Raw genomic sequence first — 14,145 nt, forward strand, 5'->3', positions numbered from 1 at the left:
TTTGGCCGGACAGGGGCTTCTCTAGGATCTGAGAGTCGAAATGGATTTTGCTGGATGCATCTGTTATCCCAAAAAGAAGGGTTCACGAGGTCTAGCCCTCTTCTGGTCGTCAGACTTGAAAGTCAATCTGCGTACTTACTCAGCACACCATATCGACACTGTGGTTAAGTCTCCGGGCATCGTCGGAGGGTGGCGGTTCACTGGCATCTATGGCTTTGCTGCTTAGGGTGATAGGGTTCAGACATGGGACCTATTACGAACTCTAGCTTCACAGGTAAATCTGCCGTGGTTGATTGCCGGTGACTTCCATGAGATTCTATGTGTAGATGACAAATCGGGCGGTCGACAGCGGAGGACAGTTCTGATGACAATGTTCCAGGAAGCTTTGGCCGACTGTAATCTGGAGGATATGGGTTTTGTGGGTTCTCGCTTTACCTGGGATAACCGTTATACGAAGGAACGTTTGGACCGGAGTTGTTGCACTCACAATTGGCGTGCACTCTATCCTTATTCTAAGGTTGTGACACTGCCTCCTAACAGGTCAGATCATAATCCCATTGTTGTAGAGGTAGTTGCTGCACCAGTTCTCAGAGTGCCAAGGTCTAGGCGTTTTAGGTTCGAGAATATGTGGATGCAACATGAAGAATGTGCTGCTGTTATTCAGAAATGATGGTCCATTCCCTCTGTTGGTGAACCTCTGAAGCAGGTTGGATTGAAAATTGGTTCAACAGGTAAACTTCTAATGGAATGGGATGCGGGAACTTTTCGGCAGAGGAAAACGGAGATGTTTCTTTTGCAATCTAAGATGGATATGTTGATGAAACTTCCGTTTGATCATTCTCACTTTGAACAACAAAAAGCTCTTCAATTTAGGTATAATGAACTTCTATCCTTGGAAGAAGTTTATTGGCGCCAGCGGTCTAGAGTATTATGGTTGAAAGAGGGGGACCATAATTCAGCTTTTTTCCACAGGAAAGCTTCTAACGGACGTAGCCGTAATAAGGTGGCCGGTATCACTAATTTGTCAGGGCAATTTGCAAACTGATCCTGCTCAGGTAGCCTCAATTTTTGTTGATTATTATGAAAATATCTTTCACTCAGAGGGTTCTGATTCTGCAGCTTTGGAGGTAGTTCTTGAACAGATTCAACCATGTGTTGATAATGATATGAATTCTTCTCTATTAGCTGCATATTCAGATGCGGAAATTAAGAAGGCTTTGTTTCAGATGCATCTATCAAAATCACCCGGACCTGATGGTATGTCTTCTGCTTTTTTCCAGAAACACTGGGCTATTGTTCAGCATGATGTGTGTTTAGCGGTAAAAACTTTTTTAAACACAGGTATTCTGGATTCTGAGAGCAATTTTACTCATTTGACTCTTATTCCAAAAATTAAAGAGCCTAAGATTGCATCTGACTTCAGGCCTATTGCTCTATGTAATGTGGTGTATAAAATTGCTTCTAAGAATTCTTGCTAACAAATTGAAAGTCTTACTACCTGGAATCATCTCCCCTCTTCAAAGTGCCTTTGTTCCAGGTCGTTTGATATCTGATAACACTTTGGTTGCCTCTGAGGTTTCTCATTTTATGCATAAGCTTCGGTATCAGAATGAGGGTTTCTTCTCTCTCAAGTTAGATATCAGTAAAGCTTATGATAAATTGGAGTGGACTTTTCTTACTGCTATTTTATCTAAGATGGGTTTTGCGCAAAAGTGGATTGATATTGTTCTATGTTCTATTAGAACAATGCGCTATTCTATTCTTTTACATGGTACACCTACAGGTTACATTACTACATCCAGAGGAATTAGATAAGGGGACCCTCTCTCTCCATACTTAATCATTTTGTGTGTTGAAGGCCTTTCTTCTCTTATTTCTCATGCAGTCACTCAGGGATCACTGAAAGGGTTGCGTATGAGTCATGGGGCCCCAGTTGTTCATCATTTGTTATTTGCAGATGATAGTTTTCTATTTGGGGAAGCATCTGTTTCAGAATGTGCTACCCTCAGGTCCATCCTGAATGTTTACGAGCGTGCTTCTGGTCAAAAGATTAACCTGGATAAAAGCAGTGTTGTTTTCAGTAAGAATGTGCATCCTGATGTCAAAGGTAATTTAGCTTCTATTTTAGGGGTGCAATGTGTCGAGGATCATGGCAGATATCCAGGGCTACCCCTTCATGTGGGGAAATTAAAAACAGCAATTTTCTCTTACTTAAAGGAAAGACTGACAAAGAAGCTGATCAGTTGGCGCACCAAAATCTTGAGTTCTGCTGGTAAGGAGATTCTAATGAAGGCTGTGGCTCAAGTTATTCCAACTTATGTTATGAGTTGTTATATGCTTCCTAAAGGTCTCTGTGACGATTTGCATCAACTTTGTGCTCAATTCTTTTGGGGAGGTTCAGATTCTAATCGCAAAATTCACTGGAGGTCTTAGGAAATGATGTGTCTGTCTAAAAGTGAGGGAGGTCTAGGCTTCAAGAATCTGCATGCCCATAATTTATCTATGCTTGCAAAACAGGGGTGGAGGCTAATCACTAATCGTAACTCATTACTGTCTCAATTGCTTAAGGCTAGATACTTTCCAACTGGTTCTTTTCTGGAGAAGCATTATGGAAGCTAAAACTGTGATTCAGGCTGGTTTACTTTCGCAGGTTGGCACGGGCACCTCAATCAATGTTTGGAATGATCAGTGGATTCCAAACATTTTTCATCATCACTTGCGCAGACCGTTTGCTTGTGACATTGAGTCTGTCTCTTCTTTGTTTGATGCAACTACTAGGAGTTGGAGGTTGGATGTTCTGCAACCTCTATTTTCTCCGGAAGTTGTTAATGCCATTTTGTGTATTCCTCTCAGTAGCAGAGATAGGAGAGATCGCCTGAGTTGGAAGTTTGAGAAGAAAGGCAGGTTTTCTACTAAATCTGCTTATTTTGTAGCTAGGGATATGGTGATGGGGCATTTCTTTGCTTCTTTCTCTCTTGGTGACCCTTTCAGTACTCTTTGGAAGACGTTATGGAAAGCTAATATCCCCGGGAAGGTTTCTATTTGTATCTGGAGAGCATGTCACAATGTGCTACCAACAAGAGAGAGTTTAAGCAAGAAGGGCTATACTGGTGATATGGGCTGTTTGCTTTGTTCACACCAGTTAGAGAGTGTTGGATATGTGCTTTGTGGTTGTCCTACTGCACAGGAAATCCTTGCAGCTCCTCCTTTTTCCATTCAGGTTCCTATTACTCCTTCTTTTATTTTCAAGGAATGGTTACTAGAACAGGCTTCCAGTCTCTCATCAGATATTTTTTCTAAGTTGCTGATGATTCTATGGGGGCTTTGGAAGAACAGAAATGATAAACTATGGAATGATAATGTTAAACAAGCACCAGTAATTGTTGCTTGTACTATGGCTTGGTATGAGGAGTTTCTTCAAGCTAACAGAAGCATGACACCGGTAACCTACAAGAGGACAAAAGCTATAACATACTCGTCCCCTCCCATGGTTGGTATGTTGTGCTTGAACGTTGATGGTGCTTATGTTTCTTCATTACAACATGGAGGCATAGGAGATGTTCTGCGTAATGTGAAGGGTGAGTTTATCACTGGCTTTGCGTATAGGGTGCCTAATGTGTCTTCTGCTTATCATATTGAGTTGTTTGCTATTAAATCTGGGTTGGAGATCATCCAGGCACTTGGTTTGTCCAATATTGCTTTAATGAGTGATTGTTTAGAGGCTGTTAAGGCTGTGACAGAAGAGGACCAAGATTTATCTTCTTTGGGAACTATTGTTGAAGATATTAAAGGTTTGCTAGGTGAATTGCAGTCTATAGGTGTTCATCATACTTATAGAACTGCTAACCATGTTGCTCATAGATTAGCAGGTCTTGGTTTTGATTCTGACATTCATATGGAATGGTTCTTTCAAGCTCCAGAGTCTGTTCTGGATGCCCTACAGTACGATTGCAATCGTATGAATCATTAATACAATTTCATCTTTACTTCAAAAAAAAAAAGATCGAAACACCTTAAGTAAGCTACTCAATTTTTTTTTTTTTTTTGAGAAATAGATAATTTCATTACTTACAATTAGAGAAGCTAAACTTAAATAGCAAAAGACTAGAATCCAAATGCTAGGTACAGAGAAACAGAAAGCTTAGAGCTTTCCTTTGCCCTTGTCCTTAGGGATAACCTCCTAAACAGCAGCAACAGTAGGGTAAGTGAGACGCAATGGAGCCCCACTCACCTTCTTTTATGGGCGAGGGTTCTTGTTCATATTCCCAAGAGGCCTTCCCACCTTCTTCTTCAAAATTCTGTACTCACTTTCATTGTCAGCTTCAACCAAACCAAGAGCATCTGCTTGAAGAGTAAGAAGCTTACCACCCAGAATTGTTTTAAACTTCTTTGGGGAGGGAGTACAACCTCCATTCCTACTTCTTTTCTTGTAAACCCTAGTCTTCATCTGTACAGCTTGAGCAGGAGGAGTGGATTCAAAAACACCATTCATTGATGCATAGCCCGAAGCCTCCACACCATGCACAACAGCATAACAGGCTCTCTTGCTTCCTCCTCAGCCATGTCTTGCACGGTAACACGAGATGGGTCCAAGCCTGATGGCGATCTCTCTAACCTTTGAATAACAGGTTTCTTTTTCTTCAGCAAAGCAACGGAAGGCTTAGGTAATTCACCTCTACTCTGGGTCGAGAAAGAGAAGGATCATCTAGATGTTGAAAAGCCACCAATGTGCAAAACCCTAGAAGCATAGATTGTCGCATTAGGTTCCTTACACTTGGCCCCATAATGAGTAATAAGGCCACATTGAGAGTACCTACCCTTGAGATGTTCAAACTGAAACTTCAATACAGGCTCAATCCCTGTAGTCCAGAAAATCTTGCATTCAAGCATAATAGTTTTTGAGATATCATGTGAGAAGAGGATGCGAATAATTCCTTTCTGAAACTCTTTCCTATCATAATCCAGAAAACCTCCCAAGAGATTCCCAATAAGAATAAAGTTATCAGGTTCTTCATACAGTGGAGGATTACCCAAAACCCTAACCCAGATACTAACATGTTTTATCGGAACCTCAGCAATAGGTAGAAGCCCGTCGTATTCCTCCAGACAGACAGTAGCACGATGAAAGCACCAAACTCCTCCTCTGAGAACCTTATTCCGGTCCCTGGTTGATTCGAATGAGAACAAGAAAAGATTGTCATTTCTTTCCTGTACCCTAAAATCCCTTTCCACCATCCATGTTCGGAGGAAATGAGACTTTAAGGTTGCGGAGTCCACAAGCCTGCGAGTGAGGGATTTTCCAAGGAGAAAAGATTGGGAGGATTTGGGCACATGGCCTCTACCAATCTTTCCTAGGTCGTGAGCTTGACCTCCTTCAAGGAGGGCCAAGGAGGCCGCAAAGCTAGCAGTGACAACGTCAATGGATGCCATGGAGGAGGAAGACGTGAGGCTGGTAGGGGAGAACGGCAAGGTCGCCATTTGCTAGGGTTTTGGGGCAAAAACTAGGGTGAGAGAAAATCTCGTAGTTTATTTCAACAAGTAAGCTACTCACTTTCTCTTAATACATAAGATTGTTTTATTAAATTGATACTTATTACAAGCTGAGAGAGTATTCAGTGCACTAATATAAATAGACGGTTTGATAATAACAAGTATATTTTTTATTATTAAAAAAAATTATCTATAAATATCAACTATTGAGATCTATTCAATTTACTGCCCCACTTACACCATCGTTACATAGAAAAATTTTCCTTACAAACTTAATCATGGCGAGCCATTCATTGCCTTCAATTATAGTATCAACGAGCTAGTCGGTTTCAATATATTACCTTTAGCTTTGGAGTCAGAAATATGGTGCTGGCCAAATAATATTCTCTACCTAGGATACCGTCTAATAGCTCACAAGTACGTACGTGCATTGCAACCCTAGCACCATATTATTTCGTCAACAACTACGTACGAGCATTGTAACCCTAGCTCCATTACTTTCGGCTCCACCCTCCACTATCACATAGAATTGGCCCCAATGTTTCCGGAACGATGCTTTATTTTCGATCTCCATGATTTTTTTTTTTTTTTTTTTTTAATCCCCACCCCTCCTCACCCATGATGGGGCTCGAACTCCTGACCTCCCAAATGAGAGTTCAGAGCCTTACCACCCCACCAACACACACACGATCTCCATGATTGAGTTCTTTGCACTTTTCAGTGGGTGGGAAAGGATTCGAGTCCAGCATTCATTTTGACACGTAACTATGTTATTTTGAGCCTATAAATATCGTAGCTTTTCTCATTCACAATTTCACATGTTCACATGCATGGCTGCAAATACATAATTAAGCAAAGCAAAACTAGAATTGAGTGGATGTGAGTCATGTGACCAACCTTGACTAGTACTAGCGCAGCTAGGACCCTTCCATTAGATCGACGATATTCGGTGTGGAAAACGTGCACATCACAACTCACTTTCATTGTGTTAATTACTTGATGTATTCCAACGACGTCATCCCTGTTTTATATCTCTTTGTCATGATTAGGAATCTTTACTTGTTCCTGATGCTCAATCCATGTGGTAATAATTCAAGAAAAAGTTTAACACGCTTCTAATTAACGATAGAATAAGAACCTTAATATTTTCGTTCTTTTTCGTTTTCTTTATTGGTGGGAGACCATAGAATAAGAAACAGTTTGCTTTGTTTTCAATCACTTCAAAAAGGTCTAGGGGATTTGAATATAATTGATGAATATGGTTTCAACATAGTCAAAACAATAGATATATATGGTATATAACATTACGTCTAAATTTGATTTGCATTTGTTCCTTTTGTTGGAGGAGACGGATATCAGGATTATGAAAATCATATCACATATCTAACCCATCTAACATATCTAAATTTAGGTAGGTTATCATGTGCAAGTACTTTCAAAAGTTCAAAAAAAATAGATATGTATGGCATATATCTCATTCTGTGTACCAACAAAAATTGGTTCTAAATGACGCTAATTAGACTATGAGTTAACAAATGAAATAAGAAACGATACTTGACAGAAACATAAATTATAATTAATTATTTGAACTAGCTAACTTGTTACATGTGCAAATTCATACCAATATTGACAAGCATGGGGCATCGGAAGATGAAATTGATATTCATGTGTGTGTTTGGGGTAGTGGGTCGCTAGGTACAAGACTAAGGATATAGAAAACAAGTTCGATATCGGAAAACATACAATAACAATATGAGAAATGGGCAATGATATAAGGCCTAAGATTTGTGGCCTCAAATCATAGGTGTCATGCCATGTAAGTAAATACAAATTTTATTTTCAATTCCACATAATAAATCTTGTCACGTCATACTATTGCAACACTAATTTTACCCTTTTATATTTCCTTCTAGATGTTAAAGGATGAATCAATTACATTGATGAATTAAATTAGGTGAAAAAAAAAAAAGATAAGCTATTAATTATGTATTAATTTAAGAGATATGTCAACAAATTCTTTGAAAAATATTTTTCTTCATTTAATTAAATTCTTTCCTATATATTTTCTTTCCAAATAGCATCAATATAGTCAAGAAATAGGCATTAACTTTTCTTTTCAAATATTGATTAATTTCATCCAAAAAAATAGCATTAATAAATTGAATTTGGAAAATACGTATGTCTAAATTAAAAGGCAAGAAAAAATTCCAGCCATTAATTATCATCTACAAATCTTAATATAAGGGAAAAAACAATAATAAACTCAAATATAACATGTAAACCCGCTACATAAAGAGGAAAAAAAATGAACAAAAGAATATATATAATCATATGAATATGTATTTTTCACATTATATTTTCAGAATTTACAGGAACCCAACAAACGTTAAATTCATATACATATGTTATGCAAATATATTGATCGAGTGTACGTGCAAATTTATTGACTAAATTACATGAATTTTTTTCTATTATTGATTGAAGAAAAAAATTGTTGTTTAAATCTAAGCATGAGTGTAATGAAAAGAAAAAAATAAAAAAACCAAAATAATGTTTTTTAGAAGAAAGCTAAAATAACTTTTTTTTTTTTTTTTTTGAAAAGAAGCCAAAATAACTTAGATTCATTAGATTTTGGAAGGATAATATGGTATTTTTTTCAAGAATTACATGTCATGATTTGACAAATTGGTGATGTGTATAGGTGACATGGCATGACACCTAAAATTGAGACAACAAGTCGGTAATACATTCCTAATAGTTCTAAAACCTTTTGAGAGAAAACCTGTCAATTGAGTATCAATATGATTATTTAATACTTAAATATTTACAATTTCTCCATATCATGGGAAGCCATTACAAATGACTGAATGAGGCACACGCGGATTTTAAGTGTGTAACTTTAGCAATATTGGAGAAAAGTTTAACGGTTTCGTAGTTGGTCTGTGTATTAATTAGGTCACTAACAGTCTACCACTAGTCGATCAGCCAAGCTTCTCATTGAGTACATTTCTCCTGTTTAGAAAACTATATCTACGATCTATATCATGACCTTCATTATTTGAAGTAGACATGCACTGGACAGATCTGATCGATCTGCCTAAATCTGGCACAGATTTCAGGCAATGAGATTGACCTCCACAAGAGTTATACAATGAATCAGTTGCTTTCATCCCACGTATATATACGCCATGCATGATCATAGTTATATGGCCAGCTATATATATATATATATATATATATATATATATATATATAAACCGCGTTTTCAGAATGCAACTTGATTTTGATTTCATCTAAATGTAAGCTCCAATAGTCCTTTACTTTTGATGATTTGAGATGGGAGTGGACTCCCCGAGAGGTGGATCAGCTTTAGTGCTGCCTCGATCACTTGCCATGAGGGTGGTGGATCCTTGCAGTTGGACCTCTAGGCCACCACCAACCTTATTTCAATATTTCATGTTCTCCGGAATGATGGTCTTCGCTCTCCGCGTACAACTGTTCTGCATGTGGATAGCTTCCTTGCACTATGTCACGGGCCGAACTTTGCAATGCGCAAAGCGGACCGTGCGGCACTTGCTAGCAAGCAAGTCAGCCAAGTGAGTACCTTGCAAGGAACAATGAAAGCCACACGATATTAAAATAGTGCTAGTGACAAGCAAGAACACAATTATATGAATGTTGGGGCAACCACGAAGAACAATGAATAATCGAAAGGAAAGATCAAAGAGCAATCTCACGGGGCACAGATGATTGAATAATTCCTCTTTTATTGATGGTAAGACGGTAAGGGAGGCAAAAGTACATGTGCTTACCTATACTAGTTCCGTAGTCCAAACTATGCCGACTAGGAACCCCTCCCTATAGAGCATATCGGCCTTACATGAACTTGGCAGGAGGAAACATGAAAAAGGCCGAGGAGACTAATTGCTAAATAAAATAAATTACATAATTTGTAAATTACCAAAACAACCCTAGCACGCAAGCAAACCAACCAAAGGCTTAACTAATGACCCTGGACAAGGTTGCTTGCGGCATTACAAGTGCGGCCCCTAACATCCTCCCCCACTTAAGCTGTCGGCGCTCTCGACGACTGCCTTGATCTTGAAGTCTTCAATCTTCTGCTGGAACTTCTTCTTCAGGACGTCAGCATTCTCCCAACTAGTTTCTTCATCTCCCAGACTCTTCCACTTGACCAGGAACTGCTGGCATGGGCGCCTTGACACTCGGATCACTCTCTCTGCTAGAATCTCCTCCACTTCTTTCGGCTTTGGTGGTCTGATGTCGACGTGCTCCCGAACAGGCTGGTTGCGTGCTTGATCTTCACAGTCTGGCTGGTGCGGCTTGAGGTTGCTGACGTGGAAGACGGGGTGAACTCTCATCCAGGCGGGAATATCGACTTTGTAGGAGCACTTCCCCACTTTAGCAATGATGGGGAGCGGTCCTTCATACTTCCTGAATAGTCGTTTGTCTCTGGAGCGCAGGAACCTGAGTTGTTCCGGAAGCAGCTTGACAAGGACCATGTCCCCTGCCTGAAACTCCCTGGGCTTGCGGCCTTGATCTGCCCACTTCTTCATCCTCCCCGCCGCTTTCTCGAGATAGGCTTGAGCGATCTCGGCATTAGTCTTCCACTCTTTTGTGAAGTTGAAAGCACGCGGATTCGCCCCTTTGTAGACTTCTTGCACCGTATGCGGCAAGAGAGGCTGTTGGCCAGTGACAATTTCAAAAGCACTCTTGTTGGTGGATGAGCTCTTCTTCGAGTTGAAACAAAATTGTGCAACATCGAGCAATTGCGCCCAATTCTGTTGGTTGGCATGAACGAAATGGCGCAAGTACTCCTCCAACATCCCGTTGAACCTTTCTGTTTGCCCATCAGTCTGTGGGTGATAACTTGAAGATATGTTGAGCTCAGACCCGAGCAACTTGAATAGCTCGGTCCAGAATGTTCCCGTGAACCTAGTGTCTCGATCGCTGACTATGTTCTGAGGCACACCCCAATACTTTACAACATGCCTGAAGAAGAGGCTTGCTGTGTCTTCCGCCGAACAGTACTTTGGAGTTGGCACAAATGTGGCATACTTTGAAAACCTGTCAACCACAACCAGGATGCCTGATAAGTCTCCCACCTTCGGGAGGTTAGTAATAAAGTCAAGGGAGACACTCTCCCACGGGCGAGTAGGAATAGACAGCGGTTCCAACAGCCCTGGAGTCTTTTGGCGCTCAATCTTGTCTTGCTGGCATGTCAGGCAAGTCTTGGTGTATTCCGTGACATCGTCTCGCATCTGGGGCCAATAGTACCCCTGCTTGAGGAGTGCATGGGTCCTCTGCCATCCAGGGTGACCTGCCCACAGGGTGTCGTGACACTCCCTCATAAGCATTCTTCGCAGTCCGTCAGCTCGCGGAACAAACACTCGTCCTCCTTTGGCCATCAATATGCCATCCTCCATCCAAAACCGACGGCTCTTCCCTTCCTTCACCATTTTCATGAGGGATTGCGCCACGGAATCCTTCTCCAGACTCTCCTTGATACGTTGCTTGATGTCTGTGGCAATGATGCTGCTCGACAAAGTGGCCAACACCTTGAGGGTGGCAAGATCAGCCTTGCGACTTAGAGCATCAGCAACTTGGTTTGTGTGCCCAGCCTTGTGTTCGAAATGGAAGTCGAACTCAGCGAGAAACTCTTGCCATCGAGCTTGCTTTGGAGTTAACTTCGGCTGGGTCAGGAAGTGGCTGACGGCTGAATTGTCTGTCTTCACAAGGAACTTTGACCCCAGCAAATAGTGTCGCCACGTCCTCAAACAGTGAATTACGGCTAGCAACTCCTTCTCCTGAGCCGCGTACCTCCTCTCAGCTTCCGAGAGTTTATGACTTTCATACGCAACAGGGTGCCCTTGTTGCAGCAGGACTCCTCCTAAGGCGAAGTCAGAAGCATCTGTCTGGACTTCAAATGGCTGGTTCAGGTCGGGTAAGGCAAGGACCGGATCTTCCATCACGGCCTTCTTCAAATCTTGAAAGGCCTTCTCACAATTACTACTCCAGTCCCATGTCACCCCTTTCTTCAAGAGTTCAGTTAAGGGGGTCGTCTTCTTTGAGTAATTCTCAATGAAACGTCTGTAGTAATTGGCCAGCCCAAGAAAAGAACGTAGCTCTTTCACATTCTTGGGGTTTCTCCACTCCTTTATGGCTTCTACTTTCTCCATATCCATCCTGATTTGACCCCTTTCAATAATGTGACCTAAAAACTTGATGGTCACTTGCGCGAAGGAGCACTTTTCGCGCTTGACATACAACTGGTTGTCCCGCAATCGTTGGAACACCAACTTCAAGTGCTCTACGTGTTCTTCTAGGGTAGAGCTGTACACCACTATGTCATCCAGGTACACTACCACGAACTTATCTAAGTACTCGTGGAAGACTTGGTTCATCAAAGTGCAGAATGTGGCTGGCGCATTGGTCAACCCGAACGGCATCACCAGGAACTCAAAGGCACCATAACGGGTGACGCACGTTGTCTTGGGTTCATCTCCTTCTGCAATGCGAACTTGATAGTACCCCGAGCGGAGGTCTAGCTTTGTGAAATATTTGGCACCACTGAGTTGGTCAAACAGATCTGCAATCAGAGGGATCGGATACTTGTTGCGCACCGTGACTTTGTTGAGAGCCCGATAGTCCACACACAGTCTCCAACTTCCATCGTGCTTCCTTTGAAACATCACAGGTGCACCAAAGGGGGCTTTAGATGGCCTAATGAATCCCGCCTTGAGCAGGTCTTCGAGCTGCTTTCGAAGTTCCGCCAGTTCTGGGGGCGCCATTCTGTAAGGTGCCTTTGCAGGTGGTTTGGCCCCCGGAAGCAGTTCGATCTCATGGTCCACACTCCTCCTTGGAGGCAATTCTTTGGGAAGTTCAGGAGGCATCACATCTACAAAGCTCTCCAATACCCCTTCAATCTCCTTCGGAATCACTTCTCCTTTAGTCTCATCCTTTATCAAAGGAACTGCTACATAGGTAGGCTCATGACGCTTCACGCCTTTCTTGAACTGGAGGGCGGACAAGAGACGGGGTTCACTTGGTTGCTCGATTCTTGCCGGAACCACACACGGCCTTTCTCCCATAATAAGTAAGTGTTGGGCACTAGGAATGGGGATAGCTTTGTTCGCCAACAAGAACTCCATCCCCAATATGACATCAAAGTCGTCCATCTGGACAACTACGAGGTCAGTCTTCCCTTGCCAGTGACCCAACTTGAGTGATACCCCTCGAGATAGTCCAGTTGTAGGTGAGGCCTTAGAGTTCACAGCTTTCATGCGGCCAACATCCTTCTCCAACTTCAGCCCCAACCTCCGTGCTTCAGGTTCTGACACAAAGTTGTGAGTGGCCCCTATGTCAACCATCACGCTCTTGGCTACCTTTCCATTAATACTACCATCTATGAACATCAAGCCTTTAGCCTGGGACTTCTTAGGGGATTGTGGTCGCTTCTCCACCGCACCCAAGAATCTTAGAGCTCCCATGTGACCAGGTTCCTCCTCTGGCTCTTGCTGATCTTCCATTTCTTTCGAGTGAATATGAGCCTGTAGGGCAGAGAGGGCGGTCTTATGGGGGCACTCATTCACTCTATGCGGTCCTTTGCATAAGAAGCATGCTAGTGGCCTTGGAGCATAGCCTGAGGGATTAAAGGGTCGAGGGGTGAGGACCCATGTCGAGGCAACAGGCTTGGACGTTGCCGTGTCCCTCGTATTCACTACTCTCCTGTCCCCTCCTCCTGAGTTGGAAAACTTGGACTCCGCTCCCCCACTTCTACTCGGTCCAGGCCTTACATTTCTGTTGACATTCACATTCGAAAACGGCTGAGTCTTCTTAGTAGAGTTCTCTTCGAATGTGTAGTCAGTCAGCCTTTCAGCAGCAGCCTGTGCGGAGGCCAAATCTTGGACTCTCTGCCGCTGAAGTTCGGTCCTCGCCCATGGCTTTAAGCCTTCCAGGAAATAAAATAGCCGATCCTTCTCTGACATGTCCGGGATGTCAAGCATGAGCCCCGAGAACTTGTTTACAAAGTCTCGGATGTTGTTGGTGTGCTTGAGCTCCCTTAGCTGCCTTCTAGCAATGTACTCTACATTCTCGGGGAAGAATTGAGCTCTGAGCTCCTTCTTAAGATCCTCCCAGGTGTCAATGGTGCATACCCCTCTTTGTATGTCATTATACTTGGTCCTCCACCATAGTTTAGCATCTCCTGACAAATACATTGTCGCCATGTTCACCTTCACTTCTTCCGAGTCTGGCTTCACTGCTCGGAAGTATTGCTCCATATCAAATAAGTAATTCTCAAGCTCCTTGGCGTCTCGCGCCCCTCCAAAAGCTTGAGGTTCTGGTATCTTTACCTTCCTGTAGTCCGTCACAGGTTGGTTTCCCATCGCACGGATGGTTAGGTTGAGCTTGGTATTCATCTCCACCAGCTCGTTTCTAAAAGCATCAATGGTGACTCGGACATCTTCTGCCATATTGTCCACGGCCACCTGGAGTGTGTCAAGGGCATCACTCATCGCCCCCATTTGCTCGTTCGGAACAGGAGCTTCTTCCTCATTTCTCTCCCTTCCGCTACCTCGAGCTTTCCAATTTTCAAGGGCCACAACTCGGTCCTTCAGGTTCTCCACCTCTATCATC

General features: G+C 42.4%; 1 protein-coding gene across 1 annotated transcript; it reads left to right on the plus strand.

Moving 5' to 3' along the window:
• The first annotated feature begins 243 nt into the window (after window positions 1-243).
• On the plus strand, window positions 244-2,433 carry LOC112184671. Its single transcript, XM_024322918.1, has 7 exons — window positions 244-274; window positions 327-568; window positions 707-1,010; window positions 1,102-1,257; window positions 1,342-1,437; window positions 1,538-1,771; window positions 1,886-2,433. Exons 1-7 carry the CDS (start codon window positions 244-246, stop codon window positions 2,431-2,433), a joined length of 1,611 nt encoding a protein of 536 aa, XP_024178686.1.
• The last annotated feature ends 11,712 nt before the right edge of the window (window positions 2,434-14,145 follow it).

Source organism: Rosa chinensis, chromosome 2 (assembly GCF_002994745.2).
Source record: "Rosa chinensis cultivar Old Blush chromosome 2, RchiOBHm-V2, whole genome shotgun sequence".
Lineage (NCBI taxonomy): Eukaryota > Viridiplantae > Streptophyta > Magnoliopsida > Rosales > Rosaceae > Rosa > Rosa chinensis.